At 37.3% G+C, this 25,276-nt stretch overlaps 1 protein-coding gene across 1 annotated transcript in view; it reads right to left on the bottom strand.

Moving 5' to 3' along the window:
* Window positions 1–1,178: 1,178 nt before the first annotated feature.
* LOC148162086 (neuronal membrane glycoprotein M6-b-like) overlaps window positions 1,179–25,276 on the bottom strand; it is a 48,572-nt gene continuing 24,474 nt past the window's right edge. Inside the window, exons 2-7 of the mRNA XM_088020314.1 lie at window positions 17,586–17,772; window positions 6,818–6,974; window positions 4,223–4,391; window positions 2,655–2,728; window positions 1,633–1,698; window positions 1,179–1,259 (exon numbers count right to left, since the gene is read on the bottom strand). Of these exons, the coding sequence (XP_087876440.1) occupies window positions 1,179–1,259; window positions 1,633–1,698; window positions 2,655–2,728; window positions 4,223–4,391; window positions 6,818–6,974; window positions 17,586–17,772 (734 nt within the window). The remainder of the gene's footprint in view (window positions 1,260–1,632; window positions 1,699–2,654; window positions 2,729–4,222; window positions 4,392–6,817; window positions 6,975–17,585; window positions 17,773–25,276) is intronic.

The raw sequence follows: 25,276 nt of genomic DNA, 5'->3' as shown, positions 1-25,276 counted from the left end.
AAGTAATTGGTAGTTAACCCTATATTTTAAGAATAATTTTAAAGAATAATGTAGAAGTTAAGAAACACACTGTGTTTACTTTTAAATAACCGTATTGCAAAGATTATTTTCTCCTTAAGTCAAAAACCAATTTCCCCCAAACACTTAAAGTAAGAACAGTGTTTATTTTGAGTAAATAATTTAAAAACTACATATTGAATATGGAAAAATTAGATGAATGTAAAAACAAGAAATTAAGATTAATAAGCAAAGCATGCAGTCTCTGTGTTAACAGATATTTAGAGTGCAACTACATTATTTAATTTTACAACATATAAAAATCCTTATTATGATTGTTTATAGTTGGTGTGGCAAACATTTCATTCATGTTTATTTTATTAAAAACGAAATATGTACCTCATGTATCTTATATTTCATGTTTACTTTTTGACATCTTGAAACTTTCAGAACAATTTATCTTTCTATTAAGATGTATACAGCTTGGGAATAGACTACTGAGGAGGCATGTTTCATTAAACATACCAATTTAAAGTTACCAGTTTTGGGACTGTAAAAGGAATCACAGGATTATGCCCCCCAAAATCACATATGAATTAATTCTGTTTTTGAAGGAAACATATTTATGCTTTTTTCTTTCAAATTCTCATCTGACCTTTTAGGAGTATTTGTTATAATAATGAGGCATACGGTCATAAAGTATTTTAAAGCAAAATATATTTGCAAAATGCTTTGCAGAAAAAGAATCTGATAAAACAAAATGCAGATTAAAACTATTCCCTTTCTATTTCATCCTTAACACTTCGTTTTTTTGTCACTGAAACTAGTTGCTAAACAAACAAAAATAATGGAAAAGGCAGGTATTACAAAGTTTTAATACTTCATTTAGACTACTGCTTGACTTTTAAGTTTAAGAAAATTACTCTTTAACAGATGCTGACCAAGGTCGGTACATAACTGAATCCTTTTCACAACGTGTAAAAAGCCAGATCTCATCATTTTGTAATTCACTCAGGGTAAGGCATCTAATTAATCTACAATGCAAAATGAGTGGACAAAAGCTATTTACAGATTACTGTTACCAAACTGCAGCAACCTAGATTCGGCTTTAGTCTGGAGCATCAGGGAATTTCAAGCTACTGAGGAGAGCCCCCTACAGCTCCTTGTTGGCCTTAAGCAATTTAGAATTTAGTGCAGCAATCTTCCCGACTCTTAAACTTCAAGACGGCATAGTTATAGGTAGTAGCCATCATGTAGATCAGCTGGTGGAAGAGAACAGAACACGACAGTAAGATACAGGCAGTCAGGGTGGGTGCCTGCTCAGGACCCCACAGTGTGGCTTCTTTCCTGTTTATAATCACAACATAAACTAGATTAACTGATATTCCTAGTCAACACCTATTCCAAGTATTGATATTCTCTCTTCTTCCAAAAGAATCCAAATTCCACTATATATACTCAGTTATCAGGAGAGGCAACCAAGACTGCCTGCACTCCAGCTCTGGGGTTAAGTCTACACAGGTGAGATGGAACGAGGGCTGTGTCCCAGAGTGTACTGCTGGAAGGCAAATCTGGCATTAGAGCCTCAAGGGAGGGGACCTGCACTAGGCCAGGCCTGGGGCTGTTGTTACTCACCAGGGCAATGACGGTGGCACCAGCTCCGGCGCAGGCCACAATGAACAGGTGATAGGACATGTAGAGCTAGGAAAGAACAGGGCACCAGGTGAGCATTGCCTGTGGAAAGAACGGGACTCCACCTGTTCTTTCTCCTCAAGAGCTCCTTTCTGCCAGGCTGCATGCCAGTGTACACTCCTTTCAAGTCTCTGTTTCAAGGCTGGCTCACTGCAGAAAAGCATCACCTAGGAGTTTTCTAAAACTTTCTGATGCCTGGGTTATACCCTACACCAATTAAATCTGACAATCTGGGGGTTGGACCTTATTCATGAGTAAAATTCTTTTCTATGACTACAGTGTGCAGTCACCTTTGAGAGCCCCTGCTTTGACACGCCTTAATTTGGATATAAAAACTGCCTAATGATGGAGACAGCGGCTGATTATTTCAGTGATTCATTGCTTTCCAAAAGCATGCTAGGATTCTCTTAAATATGCAAACTCTCATTAGTACATTTACGACTTTTCCTTTATAAACACTTATAAGCCAATGTCTAAATATATTCTAGAGCTGTGATATTTTAAACAAAGGTTTTAAATCTAATTAAAAACAAACAGACGTACCAGTAAAACACTATGGAAATATAAATAATTAACTATAATTGACTTAAAAAATTAGTTTATGCACAAATTCAGGGGAATCTTTTCAAGAAAATTATGTTTATTCTGTGACAAATGTCCTACTTTCAAAAAATATGTGGCTTGCAGTGAAAGAGAAGAAGCTACATGTGTTTTGAGCTACATGTTATTGCCAAAAGAGGAATCTTTCTGATTGCTAAGATCTTTACTGAATAGCTGGACCACATAAAATGGCCATTTGCTAGGTCAAAAGTGACTATTAGTGATTACATACAATTTAGTCTACATAGAGAGACTTTCCTTACTAGCATTTGCACCATTTCCTGCTCTTTCTACCTCAGAGAGCTCTTTCCTCAGCCTGCTTTGACAAGTGACAATGTCCAGGCCCTGACAGGAGAAGTGTTTACCTCATTGGTGTTGCAGATGTTCTCAAGAGCAGAGCCACATATTTTTCCTGGAAAAGCATTCCAAGGAATGATACCTGTGAAGTGAATCCCAACAGAATGTTAGTTATTAGGACACACTGCAGTGCCGCATGCTCTCACTAGTCCTCACCACTTCGGGGTCCAGTTACACTGTAATTTTACACTTTTCTTCAACAATACTTGACATGTCTGTCCTCTGCAGACCAGACCTTTTGAAATAAAAAGTAAGCCCCATCTGGGCAACAGGGCAAGATCATAGTTGAATAAGAAATTTAAACAATATGACCCTTTCCCCTGACTTTTTTCCTTTTACAAATTATGCTTTGTTCACTGAATATTTACTGATTTACAAAACTAGGATTTCCCTACAGTGAATTTATGAAATAAAATTATTTCACAAATAAATAACTATAATATGACTCTCTTATAAAACTATTCTTTATATCACATATTATATTACACTTAGGTCAAATATATTTCTATAGAAATGTCTTGGTTTCTGGCCTTCCAACTGAAAAAGAGGTGTTCACAAGATCTTTTTAGTCTCCCATGAGATAAGCACTGAAATTGAGAGTATACACTCACAAAGTTTTCATGGAAATTTGGCAGAGTAATTACAAATTACAAATACAAATTTGAATTTGTATTTTGCATGTATTTTACAATACATTTTATTATGTTTAATGTATTGGAAATAATTTTGGATTGAAAGTCTAATTGTAAATATATTGGAAATAATTTTGGATTGAAAGTCTAATTGTAAATATTTAAAAAGAAAAACACTGTCTTTCACCCCAGATGATGGTACAAGCACAGTCTATAATGTGTCTGTCATGGTAACCCTGAGCTCTCTCTGTATTTAACAATTGTCCATAGGCTGTTGCTTCTCTTTTCCACTTAATTTAGAGGTAAGTCCATATGTTTTCTACATATATGTGTACTTAAAAGTTAAAAATAGCTCAAATTACACTTTTCTCAACATATAAGGAAGACAGATTAAAAAAAATAAAATCTGGGGCTCCTGGGTGGCTCAGTTGGTTAAGCGACTGCCTTTGGCTCAGGTCATGATCCTGGAGTCCCGGGATCGAGTCCCACATCGATCTCCCTGCTCTGCGAGGAGCCTGCTTCTCCCTCTAACCCTCCCCCCTCTCATGTACTCTCTCTCTCTCTTTCATTCTCGCTCTCTCAAATAAATAAATAAATCTTTAAAAAAAAGACACTTTGCATTACAAATCATATTCATCAAAATAAAACTGATCTTTAAAAAAATAAAAAAAATAAAAAAATAAAATCTGAATATCCTTCCATTCTTTGCCATCAGCCAGAAGTAACTCTTTGTTTCAGAAGAGAATGGAGTCTACTTGAGATTCTCTTTCCATCTTCCTCTGCCCCTCCTCCCACTTACTCTGTCTCTCTCCCTCTCTCTCCTTTTTTTAAAGAAGAATGTATGAAACTGATCACAATGTTTAAAAAGATACCCATGTAATAACTAAGATGTAGACATACGCACAAGAGGATAAAAGTTCATTGGGGGTAATGCAAGGAGGTACCGTATTGTTGGATATCCACGCAGATCTGCTCCACAGCTGTTGTGCCATTGATCTGGGATTTGATGACCTCACAAGTTGACCAAATGTTGTAGAACATAAACACGGGAACGGTGGAGAAACCAAACACTCCCAGCCAGGCCACTCCCAGCACGTAGGTGAGGAACACGAACTGAGTTGAAAAGGAGAAGGAGAAAGAATCATCACGGATGGGGGCAGTGTCCATCACCTGGGGAGGAAATGATTACACAACTCTGGCTGGATACCGAATCCGTGGGATGCATTCCCAGCACCGCCTGGGCTACCAGAGAGACAGGCAAAGTGACAAGGGAGAGGAGAGCGAGGGCTGGGGTAGTGTGGTCATGCTCTCCAGAGCTGCACGATGGAGAATGTGACTGCCCAAAGCCACCTCAGGGACTTTGTGCAGGTTCCTTTCTCAAGGAACAAGGCCAGGAGACCCCACCTGGTGATCTCCGTTTTTCAAGTTTGCAGAATGAATTAGAAAGGTAGGCAGCCATATATACCATGGTAATTATGTCACAGGATTGAATTATAACTTCATATCTGTTTCTCAAAAATTGCCTTTATTTTACACAACATATGGATAGTACAATAACAAGTACTTCAGGAAGGTCTTTCTCAAGAGGAACTTGGCTAGTTTCATTGCCCTGTGAAATTAGTAAAAGCATTGGACGCTCGAGCCTTTATTAGAAGTTTAAAATTACCTAGAACACAATCTTAATGAACAGCGAGGTGACAAAAATCTCATTTCTCTTCAGTTTTCTTTCAACCTTAGCATTCATAGCAGTTCTATAAGTCTAAGTTCTGGCTTAGGAAAAAATCTTCATTGTGTTCTTCTATACATTGCTATGGGCAATTTCAGGAAAAATATAATGATAATCACTTCATTTTATTCATAGCCTTCTGCCTGACTACTAATTTTAAGAGAACCTTGAAAGACTATAAACTGTTATGGTATTTATATTCCCAGAATATATGCCCTCAGAGTGTGTGGCAAGTGTTTGGATTTTTCCTGGTTTTGCTTTAATTCTTAAACTGATTCTGAAGACCCAATATTTGAACCATGGGAGGTCCATTTGGTGTCAGGCTCAGACAGGCCACTTCCTGTTGGTCACCCCAGTAAACTCTAGAAACAGGTCATTTTTTATTTTATTTCAGGATATTTACAATTTCAAAAACATTACTATTTGTGAAAATATTCAAAGAAGTAGATTTCAGCAGTTTCACACACCCTTTGTCCTCAGTGCTTTTGGATATACTACTCCAAACGAGGGCTTCTTTTTCTTACTCTTTAAAAGAAAACTACTTTCTTTTCAGTTAACACCACAAAAACTTGAAAAAGGACTGGGTAGTTCCTTGCTCCGTCAGCTTTGCCTTTCAGTGATGGCCAGGGTTCCAAACTGTAGGCCAGGGCCCCATGGAGAGTGTCCCCGTGCAGACTATTCCTATCATGGCGGCCTTAAGTATTCAGAGTTGCTTCTTAGTTTGTTCCCAGGTAGAAGCCTCCCATAACAGACCATAAAGTACCAGGGATTCTGGTGACAAAATTATTTTGCTGTCCATGGTGAGCAAAGCTCATTTATCTTTTGCACCTCACACAACTTCCTGTCCTTAGCATGTTCCTCTAGCTGTCAACAACCCTCCCTGTCACTTCTGTCTTCCTAATATGCTCCAGAACAGGTCTGTTGAATGATCCCCTTGAATGTATCAACAAAATCACAGTGTTAAGGATCAAGTGACCAATAAGAAAATGAATGAAGCGTGCCCTGAACAACAGTTTTTCCAACTTTTTAGAACAGATATTTTATATAAATAATTACAATCTAACAGATTCAACAGACAAAAGTGACTGTGTTGGTTAAGAGGAACTCTTCCAGAAGTCCCCCCAGGACACCTATGCTTTCTCCAGGAGAACCAGTCGAAACATAGGTCCACATGTGGAAACTATACAAGCTCCTGATACTGTGCTATATGACAACAAAACTAAAATTTTACTTTGTATAATTTTCACGTCTTAAAAGAATCATCACATTTCGGGAAACCCCAAACATTTAAAAATGCAAGAACCATTCTTATCTATACAAAAACAGGTAGTGGCCTGGATTTGGCCTGCGGGTTGCAATTTGCAAGCCCGATCTTAGCCTATAAGCTTTTTGAGAAGACTGTATTTTAATCTTTGCACCACTAGCAATGAGCAAAATTCCCAGCTTTTTGCCTATTTGTTATATACTTCCAGAACAGTATGACAAGTAATTATAGTACATATATAGCTTTAGGCTCAATATGAATATTCAAAGACATAGGATAGCATTGAGATAATATAAAGAACTTTTAGTATTCTTATTTCCCATACATTGATAGGAGAAATGTTTAATACTGTTAGCCATAGATTTTCATTTATTATAAAACTATGTTGAAGGTCTTTATTATATTAATCCCCAACTATAAATAGGTAAGAACAATATTTGTGTCATGGACTCTTCATCCACCTTTGATTTTCTCATACCTTTCACCAAATACAAAAAACCTCACCAGAGGTGAGGCTCTGGTGTATGTCAGACAGAAATTTGTACTAACCATTCCACTGATGCATCGGCCACAGACACTTGTTTTAAACTTGCCATGCAGCTCCTTCACTGTATTTGTGATATAGAAGCCTTCTGCCAACAGAATGATTCCATACAAGAAAAAAAAGGATGCAATCCCGTAGATGATATACTGCATCAGTTGTATTCTATGGAAAGGAAGACAAGATCCAGAAAAGTGACATTCACCACATGGTGAAGAGATGTTTTCAGCCTCTGGAGGGAGGACATGAGGGTTAGTAATGTCCTGTGACATCTCCCACCCTGCTAATGGATTCAGTGGGCTCATGGGGCATTCTGGGAAGGCATCCCTGCCCACCCTATAGCAAGCTAGGCCTTTCTTCCAAGGTGGACCCAAGGTTGAGATGGACAACCTTCCCAGGCAAAGGAGAAGGCTACATGGTCAGGGGCAGAGGCTTAGTTGTCATCTTTTAATACTCACCCGCATACTTTGCTGTGAGGGCTAGAATCCTTATTTTGCATGTAAGTAAACACAGACATTGAGAAGTTAAGTTACTCATCCAAAGGTACATAGTCAGTGGCAGAGCCAGCATTTGAACTCTGGTCTAAGGACAACATGTTTTTTCTGCCATAGCAAAACGCCTTCTAATCAGGCCTACTGATTGTTTTTCTGTTAGAACCCCCAACATAAGCACTTAGGGCTTCCTTAATGATTTATATGTATACTTGGCTGTTACCAGGTGAAATTCCACTGCCAGTCCAAAACACCCTGGATTCCAAATAACCATCAGTGCCTTGCTTTTATTGTTTCCATCTTTTGTAAACCATTTTTGTTATGTGCACACAGTGAACTTTAATTAAAGCATCAGTTTTCTGTTGGCAGAAAAAAAGTCTTTTTTTCCTATTGTTTTTATTGTACTAATATATTCATATTATAACTTGCTATCTTAATCATCATTAAATATATAGTTCAGAGGTACTAATTACACTGATATTGTCTAATCATCACCACTATCATTCTCCAAATTTTTCATTGTACAAAACTGAAACTCTATACTCTCAAAACAGTAATTTCCATTCCCTCTCCCTCTAACTTCTGACAACCACCATTCTAATTTCTGTATCTATAAATCTGACTATTCATAGGAAAAATTTTCAGTTTTTCACAATTGAATATGATGTTAGCTCTGGGTTTGACTTTCTTATGTTGAAAGACGTTCCTATTAAACCAAGTTTGTTGAGAGTTTTTATGTTTGTGTATGTAGTTTTGTATGTTTATGTTTGTTGAATTATGTCAAATGCTTCTTCTACATCTATTGAGATGATCATAGACATTTTGTCCATTGTTTGTTAATGTGCTGTATCATATTGATTTGCAGCTATTGAACCATACTTTCATATCTGAAATAAATCCCCCTTAATTATGGTGAATGATCCTTTTAATGTATTATGATTTCAGTTTGCTAATATTTTGTTGAGAGTTTTTGTGTCTATGTTCATCAGAGATACTGGTTTGTAAATTTCTTTGTTTGTCGTGTCCTTGTCTGATTTTGGTATCATGATAATACTGGTTTCATAATATGAATTTGTAAGAATTCTTTTCTATTTTTGGAATAGTTTAATAAGGATAGGTATTGACTCTTCTTTAAATGTTTGGTAGAATCACCTATGAAGTCATCTGACCCTGAATTTTGTTTATTGGGATTTTTTTGATTACTGATTCAATTTTGTGACTAGCAATCAGTCTGTTCAAACTTACTATTTATTCCTGATTCAGTTTTAGAAAATTATTTCCAGGAATTTGTCCATTTCTTCTAGGTTGTCCAATTTGTTGGCTTATAATTTTGCATAGTAGTCTTTCATAATCCTTTGTATTTCTGTGGTATCAGGTGTTACCTCTCCTTCATTCCTGATTTTATTTTTTGGAGTCCTCTCTCTTTTTTTCTTGATGACTATAGCTGAAGGTTATCTTTTCAAAGTACCAGCTCTTACTTTCTTATTTTTTTTGCCAGTCTCTCTTTATATCTAATTTTTATTATTTCCTTCTAATACCTTTCAGCTTTGTTTGTTTTTCTTTCCCTAGTTTTTTGAGGTGTAAAGTTAGATTGAGATTCCTCTTGTTTCTTGAAGTAGGCTTGTATCATGAAAACTTCCCTCTTACAACTTCTTTCACTGAGTTGCAAGGATTTTAAACCAGGATGCATCCATTTCATTTTTCTCAAGGTATTTTGTTTTTGTTTTTTCCTCTTTGATTTCTTTTTTTAATATTATTTTTTAAAATGTTATTATGTTATGTTAATCACCATACTTTACATCATTAGTTTTTGATGCAGTGTTCCATGATTCATTGTTTGTGTATAACACCCAGTGTTCCATTCAATACTTACCCTCTTTAATACCCATCAGCAGGCCAACCCATTCCTCACCCCCTCCCCTCTAGAAACTTAAGTTTGTTTCTCAGAGTCCATAGTCTCTCAAGCATCTTTTTCAACCATAGTGAATGAAACTAGAAATCAATTACCAGAAAATAACCTGGAAAATACAGAAAAACATGGGGACTAAACAAGATGCTACTAAAAACCAGTGGGTCAATGAAGAAATCAAAGAGGATTAATTCCCACTGGTTAAGAATGTTGATATAAAATCAAACATTCTTAATATAATATAAAATCAACATTCTTAAACTTACTGAGATTTATTTTGTGTCCTAACATGTGATTTATTCTTCAGACTGTTTCATGTGACCTTGAAAAGAATGTGTACCCTACTGACTTTGGACGGAAAGTTTTTTATATATCTGTTACATCCATCTGATCTAAAGTGTCATTCAAAGTCACTCTTTCCTTAGTGGTTTTCTTTCTGGACAATCTAACCACTGATGTAAGTGGGGTGTTAAGTTCCCTACTATTACTGTATTACCGTCAATTTCTCCTTTTATGTCTGTTAATATTTTCCTTATATATTTAGATGCTCCTATGTTAGGTACATTAGATATATAAAATTATCACACCTTTTTGTTGAATTGATCCCTTTATCACTATGTAATGTCCTTCTTTTTCTTTTGTTACTGTCTTTGTTTTAAAGTCTGCTTTGTCTAAATATTGCTACCCTGGCTTTCTTTTTTTTTCAATTACGTTTGCATCTGAAATATCTTTTTCTACCCCTTTACTTTTACTCTGTGTCTTTAGGTCTGAGGTAAGTCTCTAGTAGGCAGCTTATATATGGTCTTGTTTTTTTCTCCATTCACTCATCCTGTATCTTTTCATTGGAGATCATATTTCATATATACTTGAAGATATTATTGATATATATGTACTTATTGCAATTTTGTTTTTATTCTGGTTGTCTTTGTACTTCTTTCTCTGTTTCTTCCTCCTCTTGCTCTCTTCCCTTATAGCTTGAGGACTTTCTTTAGTGTTATGCTTGGATTCCTTTTCCTATTTCTTGGGTATTATAGCTTTTTGATTTGTATTTACCATAGGATTCATGTATAACATCCTTTGCATATAACAGTTTATATTAAGTTGATTATCATTTAAATTTGAATACATTCTAAAAGCACTAAATATTTGCTCACCCCTCCAAGTATGTATATCTTACATTCTTTTATTTCGTGGATCCCAAATAATTTTCATAGATATAACTGATTTATCGAGTTTGTCTTTTAACCTTCGCACTAGCTTTTTCGGTAAATGATATGTTTGTTTTACAAATGACATTTTTTTCCTTTCATAATTTTCCTACTCCTAGTTATGGCCTTTCCTTTTCCACTTAAAGAATTCCCTTTAACATTTCTTGTAAATCTCATTTGTAGTAATAAGCTCTTCTAAATTTTGTTTGTCTCAGAAACTCTACTTCTCCTTCAATTCTGAATGATAGACTTGCTGGCTACAGTATTCTTAGTTGTAGTTTTTTTCCTGTCAGCACTCTGAATATATCATGTCAGTCTCGTCTGGCCTGCAAAATTTCTACTGAAATATTAGCTGATAGTCTTATGGACTTTCCTTTGTACATTAAGTGTTTGCTTTTCTCTTCCTGCTTTAAAAATGCTTTTTTTTCCTTCAGAGCTTTTTGTTATTTTAATTACTATGTGTCTTGGTATGGACTCCCTTTGGTTGATTTTGTTGGAGGCTACCTATGTGCCTCCTAGATCTGGGTGTCTTCCCCAGGTTAGGGAAGTTTTCAGCTATTTCTTCAAGGAAATTTTCTGCCCCTTGTTCTCTCTCTCTTTGCCTTCTTTATAGAGACCTCCCTAATGCAAATGTTACCATGCTTGATGTTGTCCAAGAGATCCCTTAACTGATTCTCATTTATTATTATTATTATTTTTGTTTTTGCTCTTTTGATTAGGTGCTTTCCATTACACTGTCATCCAGATCACTGAACTGTTCTGCATCTTCTAATCTGCTGTCAATTCCCTCTAGTATGTATATATATATTTAATTTCAGTTAGTGAGTTCATCTCTGACTGCTTTTTAAAATACTTTCCATCTCTTTATTGAATTTATCTCTGAATTTGAACAAATAATCCTAAAATTTGTGGACCAGAAATGGAACCAGAAAAGACCCCGAATAGCCAGAGGAATGTTGAAAAAGAAAAGCAAAGCTGGTGACATCACAATTCCGACTTCAAGCTCTGTTACAAAGCTGTAATCATCAAGACAGTATGGCACTGGCACAAAAACAGACACGTAGATCAATGGAACAGAATCGAGAGCCCAGAAATGGACCCTCAACTCTATGGTCAACTAATTTTCAACAAAGCAGGAAAGAATGTCCAATGGCAAAAAGACAGTCTCTTCAACAAATGGTGTTGGGAAAATTGGACAGCCACATGCAGAAGAATGAAACTGGACCATTTCCTTACACCACACACAAAAAACAGACTCAAAATTGTTGAAAGACCTCAACATGAGACAGGAGTCCATCAAAATCCTAAAGGAGAGCACAGGCAGCAACCTCTTCGACCTCAGCCACAGCAACTTCTTCCTAGAAACATCGCCAAAGGCAAGGGAAGCAAGGGCAAAAGTGAACTATTGGGACTTCATCAAGATAAAAAGCTTTTGCACAGCAAAGGAAACAAGCAACAAAACTAAAGGACAACCGACAGAATGGCAGAAGATATTTGCAAATGACATATCAGATAAAGGGCTAGTATCCAAAATCTATAAAGAACTTCTCAAACTCAACAACCAAAGAACAAATAATCCAATCAAGAAATGGGCAGAAGACATGAACAGACATTTTTCCAAAGAAGACAACCAAATGGCCAACAGACACATGAAAAAGTGCTCAACATCGCTTGGCATCAGGGAAATCCAAATCAAAACCTCAATGAAATATCACCTCACACCCATCAGAATGGCTAAAATTAACAAGTCAGGAAATGACAGGTGTTGGTGGGGATGCGGAGAAAGGGGAACCCTCCTACACTGTTGGTGGGAATGCAAGTTGGTGCAGCCACTCTGGTGGCTCCACAGTATGAAGGTTCCTCAAAAAGTTGAAAATAGAGCTATCCTATGACCCAAGAATTCCACTACTGGGTATTTACCCCAAAGATACAAATGTAGTGCCCTACATTTGTAGGCACTACAAAAAGGGGTACATGCACCCCAATATTTATAGCAGCAAATGTCCACAATAGCCAAACTATGGGAAGAGCCAAGATGTCCATCAACAGATGAATGGATAAAGAAGATGTCATATATATATATATATATATATATATATATATATATATATAGCAATGGAATATTATGCAGCCATCAGAAACCCCCCAAAATCTTGCTATTTGCAATAATGTGGATGGAACTAGAGGGTATTATGCTAAGCGAAATAAGTCAATCAGAGGAAGACAAGTATCATATGATCTCACTGATATGAGGAATTCTTAATCTCAGGAGACAGACTGAGGGTTTTGGGAGTGGTGGGTCGTGGGAGGGATGGGGTGTCTGGGTGATGGACATTGGGGAGGGTATGTGCTATGGTGAGCACTGTGAATTGTGTAAGACTGATGAATCACAGACCTGTACCTCTGAAACAAGATAGTAGGAAGGGAAAAATGAAGCGGGGGAGATCGGAGGGGGAGATGAACCATGAGAGACTATGGACTCTGAGAAACAAACTGAGGCTTCTGGGGTGGGGGATGGGTTAGCCTGGTGATGGGTATTAAAGAGGGCATGTATTGAATGGAGCGTGTATTGAATGGGTGTTATATGCAAACAATGAATCATGGAACACTACATCAAAAACTAATGATGTCATGTATGGTGATTAGCATAATAAAATAAAATTAAAAGAAAAAGAATTTCTCTCTCAGTTCATCCACTCTTCTCTCAAGTCTTATGAGAATCTTTGTGACCATAATTTTGAATTCTTCATTAGGTAGATTGCTTTTCACCATTTTGCTCAGAAAAAGTTCTGAGTTATTCTTTCATTTGGAAAATGAAAAGTTATTCTTTCATTTGGAGCATATTTCTCTTTTTCCTCATTTTGTCTGACTCTCTGTGTTTGTTCCTCTGTGTTATGGAGGTTAGCTATGTTCCCTAGACTTGAAAGTAGTGGTGTTGTATAGAAAACATCTTTTAGGACTTAGCACTCAGTTTCCTCTAGTCACCAGAACAAGGCACTCCAGGGCTGCCTCCTATATGTGCATGAGTATGCTACTGTTTTTAAGGGGCAGTGACTCCTTTTGTGTGTACTCTGGTCCCAAGCATTCCTGGCTGCAGTTACCAGGTGTTACTACTGTAGTGCACAGGTGAGGTCTAGCCTCTGGCATGGTTGACTGAGAGGCCTGGCTAGAGTTACTGTAGCTTGCAGGTAGATGGGGTTGGATCCTGGCACAGCTGATTGACAGGCTGAGCTGTACCTATGGTGGACATACAGGTGCATAGAGTTGCCCCCCACCCCCACTTCTTGGAGCAGTAGTTGCTCCAAGGGCTACTATTTTGACTGGAGCTCCCCACCAAGTGTAGTTGACTACTTTAGAGAAACACCATATGTAGGGCATGTTAGGTGGGACAGATTTGCTTTGGAATGCCATGGCAGGATGAGAATTGTTAGCAACATAGTGTCAAAACTGCCTTCCACCAGCTAGGCTAAAGGAATCAGAAAAATGGCCCTCACCAGCACTTCTATTTCTGGATAAAGCTCCTACAGATCCCCGCCCTATTGATGCATGCCCTAAAATTAGTTAATAATTCCCCTTCACATATAAATCTGGCACTTTTCAAGCTACCGCCTCTGTGCTTGGTCTTGGACTGACTGAATATAGTGCTCTGGCCCTTTAAGAGTGGAGTCTCAATTTTCTATAGCCTTTTGGCTCTTCTGAAGTTAGACCTCCTGATTTTGAAGGCTCCCAAAGTTAAGTCCTGCTCTTTTTCAAAGATAGATGTTATAAAGGATTTTCTTTTCTGTTTAAATCTCTAGAGTTACAGATGCCCAGTGTGGGGCTTAATTCCATTGCTCTTCAGGGAGGACCTCCCTTCCTGTAATATCCGTCTCCCTTGTGGGTCCTCATGCTGGAGGTTTTGTTCCCAACCAGGTCTCTGCCCCTCCCCTTCTTCATCATTAAAAACATATTTGCTGTAGAAGAGCTGTTCTGCTAGTGTTCAGGTTGTTTTCACAGTAAGCTCTATTATATGTAATTGTAATTTCAGTATGTCCATGAGAGGAGGTGAGCTCAGGATTTTCCTAATCTACTCTTTTCCCACAATTTCACTGTAGTTCGGATTTGCATTTCCCTACTAAATATTAATACTGAATTATATTTTTATTGGCTACGTGCATATCTTCTTTAAATAAATGTCTATTCAAGTTCTTTGCCCACTCTTAAAAAGATTTACTTATTTATTTTTAGAGAGAGAGAGCAGGGGGAGGGGCAGGGGGAGAGGGTGTCCTCACTAAGCATGGAACCCAACTCACGACTCAACATAGGGCTTGATCTCAAGACCCTGAGTTTATGACCTGAGCTGAAACCAAGAGTCAGATGCTCAGCCGACTGAGCCACCCAGGCACCGCAAGTTCTTGGCCCATTTTTGAATCAGATTGTTTGTTTTTCTGTTGTTGAACTTTTACAGTTTTTTGTATACTCTGGACATTAATCCTTTTTCAGATATGATTTAAAAATACATTCTCCTATTTTGTATTTTGTCTTTTCACCCTGTTGATAATATCTTTTGATGCACAATTTTTAAATTTTCATGAAGTCCAGTTTGTCTGTTTTTCCTTTAGTTGCCTGCTTTGGTTTCATATGCGAGAAATAATTGCCAAATCTAATGTAAAACTTTTGCCCTATGTATTTTCCTAAGAGTTTTATAGTTTTAGGTTTTACATTGAAGACATGGATCGATTTTGTGTTAAATTTTGTATATGGTGTTAGGTGAGAGTCCAGTTTCACTCCTTTGCATGTGGATATCCAGTTTTCTCAGCAGAATTCATTGAAAAGACTGTTTTTTTCCCAGTTGAATAAATGGCTTGGCACATTTGGAAATCTTTTGATCATATAAGAAAGAGTTTATTTCTGGGCTCTCTATTTATTCTATTCCATCAGTCTATATGTCTGTCTTTATGCCAGTACATTTTGATTACTGTGTCTTTGTAATAAGTTTGAAATTAGAAAGTATGAGTCCTCCAGTTTTGTTTTGTTTTTTTAAGGATTATTATGTTTATTTGGCATCTTGGAATTTCCAATAAATTTTAGGGTCAGTGTTTCTATTTCTGCAAGAATATCATCATGCAGATTTTGGTATGGATTGCATTAAATCTGTAGATCATTTTGAGTACTACTGACAATTTAACAGTAACAAATTTTCCACTCCATGAACATGAATGGCTTTCCATTTATGTATTTTTAAATTTCTTTCAGAACTATTTCATAGTTTTTATAGTACAAAGCTTTTACCTCTTTGGTTAAATTAATTCCTAAGTTTTGTTTGTTTGTTTGTTTTTGTATAGCACTATAATCAGAACTATTTTAATTTCATTTTCAAATTAATCTCTAATATTGTATAGAAATCAATTAATTTCAAGTGATAAATTTGTATCCTGCTACCTCACTGAATTTAAGTTCTAACAGTTTTGTGTGTGTGTGTGTGTGTGTGTGTGTGTGTGTGTGTGTGTGTGTATTGTGATCCTTAGGGATTTTATATATTAGATCAGACCATCTGTGAGCAGAAATAATTTTACTTGTTTCTTTTACTCACTTAATTGCTAGACCAGGACTTCTAGTAGTATGTTGAATAGAAGTGTTGTAAGCAGACATTCGTGCCTTGTTCTTCATCTTGGAGGGAAAACTGCTAGTGTTTCAGCATTGAGTATAATGTTTGATGTGGGGTTTTCATTAAAATTTTTATAATGTAATGTTCTCCTACTCCTAGTTTGTTGACTGTTTTTATTATTAAGGAGTATTGAATTTTGTCAAATGTTTTTGCAAAATTTGAAATAATTGTGCTTCCTCCTTTCCCCATGTCAATATGGCAAATTACGTTGATAGATTTTCTTATGTTGAATCATGGTTGAATAAATCCCTTAGTCATGGTATATGCACCCTATAGTGTACTGCTTAATTCAGTTTGCTAGAATTTTGTTGTGGATTTTTGCTTCAATGTTTATAGAGATTGATCTGTAGTTTTCTTGTAGTGTTTTTATCTGCCTTTGGTATTAGGGAAATAATGCTGGTCTCACAGAATGAATTAGGACATGTTCCCTCCTGGTCAATTTTTTGAAAAAGTTTGAGAAGGATTGATATTAATTTTTAATATGTTTCATAGAATTCACCAGTGAAGCCATCAGGTCCAGTGCTTTTCTTTGTTGAGATATTGTTGATTACTGATTCAATCTCCTTAATAATTATATAATTGTATACCTTACGTTTTTTGTTGAAAATTGTATATTTTAATCTAATAATGTGGTAACTTCAGAAATCAGATTCTCCTTCCTTAAGCTTCACTATATTTTTGTAGGTTTTTTTTCATTGCTTTTGATTGTTGCAGAATATCTGTGCTGAGGATCATCCTGAGATATAAATTTAAAATCTTCTCATCTTTTCTAATCCTGTGCCTTCCCCTGAGAATGTGGAGTTACTTTCTACTTTCTCTCACATACATGGTTGCTTTTGAATGCTGTAGTCTTCAATGTCTTGCTCCCAACAAAGAAAAAAGAAAAATAAAGGAGGGTGAAGATAAGCATTGGCTCTCTAAATTCCCTGGAAGTCATTTCAGCCAGAGTGGGAAGGGCTCAGAAAAATGAGAAGAGGAACAGTGGCTGCCTAACCCTGCAATCAAAAGGAGAATTCCATAATTAGAGCATAAATGCCTGATATTTGTACAGTAGGATACTTTTTGCCCACCCTAGTTCTACCAGCTGTATACAAGCTGCTCAAAGTCTGCAGGGGTAGAAGGTATGGTATCTGCAGATGTTAATGTTGAGGGCTAAAAGTGAATAAAATTAATCATCCAAGACTCTCCCTGGTGGTTGTAAGTCTTAAATAGCATCTGGAGTTCTAAAATAGTTGTATCAGACAGATCCTGCCAATAGAATCATTGTCTGCATGGGAAGACAGCTTCCTGGCATTTCATATTTAACCATCTTTCAATAATCCTTACTGCACTATAGTTTTTAAGAAATGCCATGAGGTGGTTGCATTTTAAGTACACTTTTTTAAATTTTCAACTTTAATTTTTTTATTTAAGTTAATCTCTGTGGGGTTTGAACTCACAACCATAAGATCAAGAGTCATCTGCTCTACTGATTGAGCCAGGCACTACTCAAATACACTTTAAAAGGTAACTAATACTTACACCTCGCTGAACAAGGCATGGTCACTGGTGTTGGTGGCGAAGTGTTGTTCAAGAATTGCCACAGTGCCTGCAAGGGCCACATGTCCACAGCCACAGAACAAGGTGACCCCAGAGAAGCAGAGGATGGTGGCCACAAGAGAGGCATAGGGGACTCCTCCCAGACACTTGATGCAGCATTCGAAGCAGCCTGGATGCAAAGGAGAGAAAATGCAGTGGTTATGGGCAAATCATCTCTGTCTTCATCAATAGCACACCTTCACAGAGAGGACTCTCCCTTGCCATGTCCCCTCTCATGCTCTGTTGTTAACAGCTCAACATGCCAAGGGCCAGTTTTGTGTAGTTGTCCTCATCTCACATTCTGTGGGGAGGACCCTGAGACTCCAAGAGGGAATGTAATTTAATTTACTTGGGATTAGTAGTAGAGCAACCAACTGACAAATAATTAATGGAGAAAGTCACAATTCTACAGTTTCCTCATTGACCTGGAGCTATAGTATTGGGCTGCTCGAATGACAATGAGGGGAAATCATTCCACTAACAAAGTCAAGAGAGAGGACAGCAGTGAAGCTGCAGTTCCACGAAGAATAATGACTCCCCCAACTTAACCCTGGGGGGTTTCAAGTACCTCTATTTCTGTATCAGCCCATAGCTTTCTCCCAGTCTTGACCTCCTGGGCAACCAGAAGAAGCAGATATAGTAATTACACTGTTGTTGGGTTCAGAAAATATCAACATGGTCATTTTGGAAAGTTGATGGGTATTTTGGTCCCTACAAGTACAAAGTCATCAACCTCCACTCAGGTGGGTCCACTCAACATCAACATTTCATTCATGTCAACGTCAAATTCCCTCAACTTTTTAATAAAAATATCTCTCCAGCCCAGCCAACACCAGCAGTTTATCCCCCATCCTCATTCTCACTGATTTCTACCTGCATTCTTCTCTGATATATGTGTTCAGAGTAAGAACCCAGAACCAGTGAATGACCTCTAAGTATTGAAGGAAAAGGAACAGAAAAAAAACAAAAGACAAAATGAACATCAATAAAGTGAAATGAAAAAGTTGAAACAAGCTGAATCTTGATTAATTAAAAACAGGCTTAATCATTTTTAAAATAAACTATTTACTTAAGATGTACATAAAGCTCTCTCAAAAGGGCAGAGCCAGGTGATATTTTCAGTTCAGAGACATTTATGTTTCAGTTGAAGTGGCACTGGCTTGGGGCAATGTCAGTACCTCTTCTGACTTCCCATCCCTTGTTTGTATTATCCAGACCTTTAAATGGTTGTCAGGGAAGTAGAACTCTGAATGCATTATGATATTTAACTGCAATCGAGATAAGTTCATTATCTCAAGGCATGCACATTAAGCCAGTTAAATTTATTTTCCCCAGTAGACACAGAATAACTACCCAGCATAAAGCTTTGGAGATAGTCTTTTCTATTTTGATGAGCATCCCATGCAAAAGTAGTATTTGCTAAAACCCCACTGCAAGAGGTGACTATAAACCCTCATTACCAGATTTCTCTTCAGTTCACTGGAAATACAAAAGGTCAAGGCTCCTCACAGATATGAGGAATTTTTAATCTCAGGAAACAAACTGAGTGTTGCTGAGTGGTGGGGTGTGGGAGGGATGGGGTGGCTGGGTGATAGACATTGGGTAGGGTATGTGCTATGGTGAGCGCTGTGAATTGTGCAAGACTGTTGAATCACAGATCTGTACTTCTGAAACAAATAATGCAAGATATGTTAGGAAAAAAGAAAAAGAAGAAGATAGCAGGAGGGGAAGAATGAAGGGGAGTAAGTTGGAGGGGGAGACGAACCATGAGAGACTATGGACTCTGAGAAAAAAAACTGAGGGTTTTAGAGGGGAGGGGGTGGGGGGATGGGTTAGCCTGGTGATGGGTATTAAGGAGGGCACGTTCTGCGTGGAGCACTGGGTGTTACGCACAAACAACGAATCATGGAACACTACATCAAGAACTAATGATGTAATGTGTGGTGATTAACATAACAATAAAAAATTTAAAAAAAAGGTCAAGGCTTCATAAAAAAAGTGTGATTTCTTTTATTTCAAAAGATAGTTGGCTGTTGTCATGAAGACAAACCTCCCTAAAATGGACTTATGAAACTACATACAATGGGAACCAGCAATACACAATTCAATTCAATATAATACAATTCAATTTCACCAGCAAGTCAATACCTTCAAGGCTTTTGGATACTAGAGATTTGGCAGCAAGGTTGATGGAATTCCATCTTATTCTGTCATACAACTTTCTTGGAAATTTGAAGGGAGGTGAGGGGAGAAGACAACTGAAAGTCCAAATTCTCTCCAGACTCCCAAAGCAAGAAAAACTACAACCCTCAGCCTCCTGTCCCACTACATAAAGGGCAAGTAGACCTGTTGGTATGGTGTCATTCACCCCCTGCCCCATTCTCTCCATTTAGGATGGTGTGAAGAAATAGATAATGCCTGCTTCCCTAGCTAATGAAGTTACAGCTGGTCTTCATTGGACACAGATGTGTGGCCTTGGGACTGTGCTGTCCAATATAATAAGCACTAGCACATGCAGCTATTTAAATTATTTAAAATAAAATTTAAAAAATCAATTTAGTTGTGCTGGTCACATTTCACATGGGCAATATCAGAGAACATTCCATGTCTGCCAAACAGTACTTTGGAAGTCACATTTTTGACTTGTAACATAATTCAATTTTCTATAATATGAGTTAAATAATAACTGGGTCTTCTTTTGAATTTCATTAACTCAGCACTTTTTATAGAATTGGTGGGTGCTCACCACTATGCTTATGAAATAAGACATCTTTGTGTTGAAGGAGATCAGTCTAACACTGGAGGCAGACAAACAACAATTATTATAGTAGTGTGATGAGGGCCAAAATATAGACTGCTGGAGAATCAGTGATGATGAGCAGGGAGGGAAGAAGATGGGGGATGATAATTTATACTGGAAAGGGGTCAGGAAGTATTTTGTACAGAAAAATCTAGTATGCAAGACATACACACAGCTGACATACTGGCACTGATATATAATCTGATAAAATTCTCATTTCTTCCTGCATATTTTTGTTGCACACATATTTTAATAAGTCCACATTCTTCCTCATCGTGATGAGTTAGGGTGAGGTGGGTTGACATGGCATGCTTGCCCTTTAACAATAGAACTCAGCCTTCTAAATGCACAGCTGCCACTTCAAAACAGTCTTTCACCCAAAGATTTAGAGCAAAGATCGCAGCTGCTTCCTGGCTCAGAAAGACAAGTGGGGTTAGAAGAATGATGCCATTCACTCCCAGATTTACCAGGGAGTGGTAGCTGTGGGAGGCTCAAGTTTCTCTCTGATTTCTCTCTCTGAAGGACTCCAGATACTCCATGCCATGGGTCTACCTTTAAGCAGGGAAAACAAAGGACTGGAGAATTTGGGGGATCTCTTCTAAGACTCCTACCTTCTCAGCTGATGCAAAGTACTTCCAATGCTCTTACATGTTCAGTAGATGATTTTATTTATAACTATAGGAATTCTGGCCCCTCAGAAGAGAAGTCAGTACATTGATCATCTTATTGCATAAATACAGATAAAATATTCATGGATCCCGACTGTAAATATGACAAGAAGCTTGTGTTAAACATAAAGGGAAAATATATGAAATAATATAGCAAAATGCAGAGCTTATTTTTTAAAATTTATTTTATTATGTTATGTTAGTCACCATACATAATATAATTAGCTTTTGATGTAGTGATCCATGATTTATTGTTTGCGTATAACACCCAGGTGTCCAAACAATAAGTGCCCTCCTTAATACCCATCACGAGGCTAGCCCATCCCCCCACCCCCTCCCCTCTAAAACCCTCAGTTTTTTTTCTCAGAGTCCATAGTCTCTCATGGTTCGTCTCCCCCTCCAATCTCCCCCGTTCATTTTTCCTTTCCTACTATCTTGTTTCAGAGGTACAGGTCTATAATTCATCAGTCTTACACAATTCACAGTGCTCACCATAGAACATACCCTCCCCAATGTCCATCACCGAAACTCCCCATCCCTCCCACCACCCACCACTCCCAAAACCCTCAGTCTGTCTCCTGAGATTAAGAATTCCTCATATCAGTGAGATCATATGATACCTATCTTCCTCTGATTGACTTATTTCGCTTAGCATAATACCCTCTAGTTCCATCCACATCATTGCAAATAGCAAGATTTTGGGTTTTTTTTTGATGGCTGCATAATATTCCATTGTGTGTGTGTGTGTGTGTGTGTGTGTGTGTGTGTGTGTGTGTATATACTACATCTTCTTTATCCATTCATCTGTTGATGGACATCTTGGCTCTTTCCATAGGTTGGCTATTGTGGACATGGCTGCTATAAACATTGGGGTGCAAGTACCCCTTTAGGGCACTACATTTGTATCTTTGGGGTAAACCAGTAGTGGAATTTCTGGGTCATAGAATAGCTCTATTTTCAACTTTTTGAGGAAACTCCATACTGTTTTCCAGAGTGGCTGCACCAGTTTGCATTCCCACCAACAGTCCTCGCCAACATCTGCTGTTTCCTGACTTGTTAATTTTAGCCATTCTGACGGGTGTGAGGTGACATCTCATTGTAGTTTTGATTTGTATTTTCCTGATGCCAAGTGCTATTGAGCACTTTTTCGTATGTCTGTTGGCTATTTGGATGTCTTCTTTGGAAAAATGTCCGTTCATGTCTTCTGCCCATTTCTTGATTGGATTATTTGTTCCTTGGTTGTTGAGTTTGAGAAGTTCTCTATAGATTTTGGATACTAGCCCTTTATCTGATATGTCATTTGCAAATATCTTCTCCCATTCTGTCGGCTGTCTTTTGGTTTTGTTGCCTGTTTCCTTTGCTGTGCAAAAGCTTTTTATCTTGATGAAGTCCCAATAGTTCATTTTTGCCCTTGCTTCCCTTGCCTTTGGTGATGTTTCTAGGAAGAAGTTGCTGTGGCTGAGGTCGAAAAGGTTGCTGCCTGTGTTCTCCTTTAGGATGTTGATGGACTCCTGTCTCACACTGAGGTCTTTCAACCATTTGGAGTCTATTTTTGTGTGTGGTGTAAGGAAATGGTCCAGTTTCATTCCTCTGCATGTGGCTGTCCAATTTTCCCAAAACCAATTGTTAAGCAGACTTTTTGCCATTGGACATTCTTTCCTGCTTTGTTGAAAATTAGTAGACCATAGAGTTGAGGGTCCATTTCTGGGCTCTCCATTGATCTATGTGTCTGTTTTTATACCAGTACCATACTGTCTTGATGATTAGAGCTTTGTAATAGAGCTTGAAGTCCAGAATTGTGTGTCACCAGCTTTACTTTTCTTTTTCGACATTCCTCTGGCTATTTTGGGGTCTTTTCTGGTTCCATACAAATTTTAGGATTATGTGTTCCATTTCTTTGAAAAAAGTGGATGGTATTTTGATAGGGGTTGCATTAAATGTGTAGATTGCTCTAGGTAACATTGACATCTTCACAATATTTGTTCTTCCAATCCATAAGCATGGAACATTTTTCCATTTCTTTGTGTCTTCCTCAATTTCTTTTATGAATATTTTATAGTTTTCTGAGTACATATTCTTTGCCTCTTGGGTGAGATTTATTCCTAGTATCTTATGGTTTTGGGTGCATTTGTAAATGGGATCGACTCCTTAATTTTTCTTTCTTCTGTCTTGTGGCTGGTGTATAGAAATGCAACTTATTTCTGTGCATTGATTTTATATACTGCCACTTTACTGAATTTCTGTATGAGTTGTGATAGTTTTGGGGTGGAGTCTTGGGTTTTCCACATAAATTATCATATCATCTGCAAATAGTGAGAGTTTGACTTCTTCTTTGCCAATTCGGATGCCTTTTATTTCTTTTTTTTTTTTTGTCTGATTGCTGTGGCTAGGACTTCTAGTACTACATGAATAGCAGTGGTGATAGTGGACATCCTTCCCACTAGGGGAGGGGAAAAGCTCTCAGTTTTTCCCCATTGAGAATGATATTCGCTGTGGGTTTTTCATAGATGGCTTTTATGATATTGAGATATGTACCCTCTATCCCTACACTCTGAAGAATTTTAATCAAAAAGGGATGCTCTATTTTGTTAAATGCTTTTTCTGCCTCTATTGAGAGGATTATATGGTTCTTGCCCTTTCTTTTGTTAATGTATTGTATCACATTGATTGATTCGCGGATGTTGAACCAACATTGCAGCCCAGGAATAAATTCCTCTTGGTGATGGTGAACAATCCTTTTAATATACTGTTGGATCCTATTGGCTAGTATTTTGGGTGAGAATTTTTGCATCCATATTCATCATGGATATTAGTCTGTAATTCTCCTTTTTGTTGGGGTCTTTTTCTGGTTTTGGGATCAAGGTAATGCTGGATTCATAAAATGAGTTTGGAAGTTTTCCTTCCATTTCTATTTTTTAGAACAGTTTCAGAAGAACAGGTATTAATTCTTCTTTAAATGTTTCATAGAATTCTCCTGGGAAGCCATCTGGCCCTGAGCTCTTGTTTGTTCGGAAATTTTTGATTACTGCTTCAATTTCCTTAATGGTTATGGGTCTATTCAGGATTTTTATTTCTCCCTGGTTCAGTATGGGTAGTTTAGACATTTCTAGGAATGCATTCATTTCTTCCAGATTATCTAATTTGCTGGCATATAGTTGCTCATAATATGTTCTTCTAATTGTTTGTATTTCTTTGGTGTTGTTTGTGATCTCTCCTCTTTCATTCATGATTTTATTTATTTGGGTCATTTCTCTTTTCTTTTTAGTAAAACTGGCCAGGGGTTTATCAATCTTAATAATTCTTTCAAGGAGCCAGCTCCTAGTTTTATTAATCTGTTTTACTCTTCTTTTGGTTTCTATTTCATTAGTTTCTGCTCTGATCTTTATTAGTTCTCTTCTCCTGCTGGATTTAGGCTTTATTTGCTGTTCTTTCTCCAGCTACTTTAGGTGTAGGGTTAGGTTTTGTATTTGAGACCTTTCTTGTTTCTTGAGAAAGGCTTGTATTGCTATACACTTTCCTCTTAGGACTGCCTTTGCTGCAACCCAAAGATTTTAAACAGTTGTGTTTTCATTTTCATTGGTTTCCATGGATTTTAAAAATTCTCCTTCAATTTCCTGGTTGACCCATTCAGTCTTTAGTAGGATGCTCTTTAGCCTCCATGTATTTGAGTTCTTTCTGACTTTCCTCTTGTGATTAAGTTCTAGTTTCAAAGGCTTGTAGTCTGAAAATATGCAGGGAATGATCCCAGTCTTTTGGTACCAGTTGAGACCTGATTTGTGACTGAGTATGTGATCTATTCTGGAGAATGTTCCATAGGCACTAGAGAAGAATGTGTATTTTGTTGCTTTGGATGGAATGTTCTGAAGTCCATTTGGTCCAGTGTGCCATTTAAAGCCTTTATTTCCTTGTTGATCTTTTGCTTAGATGATCTGTCCATTTCAGTCAGTGGGGTGTTAAAGTCTCCCACTATTATTGTATTGTTGTCAATGTATTTCTTTGCTTTTGTTATTAATTGCCTTATATAATTGGCTGCTCCCATGTTCGGGGCATAGATATTTACAATTGTTAGATCTTCTTGTTGGATAAACCCTTTAAGTAGGATATAGTGTCCTTCTAATCTCTTATTACAGTCTTTGTTTTAAAATCTAATTTGTCTGATATAAGGA

This window comes from Eumetopias jubatus, unplaced genomic scaffold (genome assembly GCF_037043125.1).
Source record: "Eumetopias jubatus isolate StellerSeaLion01/CBP00866 unplaced genomic scaffold, mEumJub1_p1.0 scaffold_23, whole genome shotgun sequence".
Lineage (NCBI taxonomy): Eukaryota > Metazoa > Chordata > Mammalia > Carnivora > Otariidae > Eumetopias > Eumetopias jubatus.
This window is presented reverse-complemented; position numbering and strand designations above follow the sequence as displayed.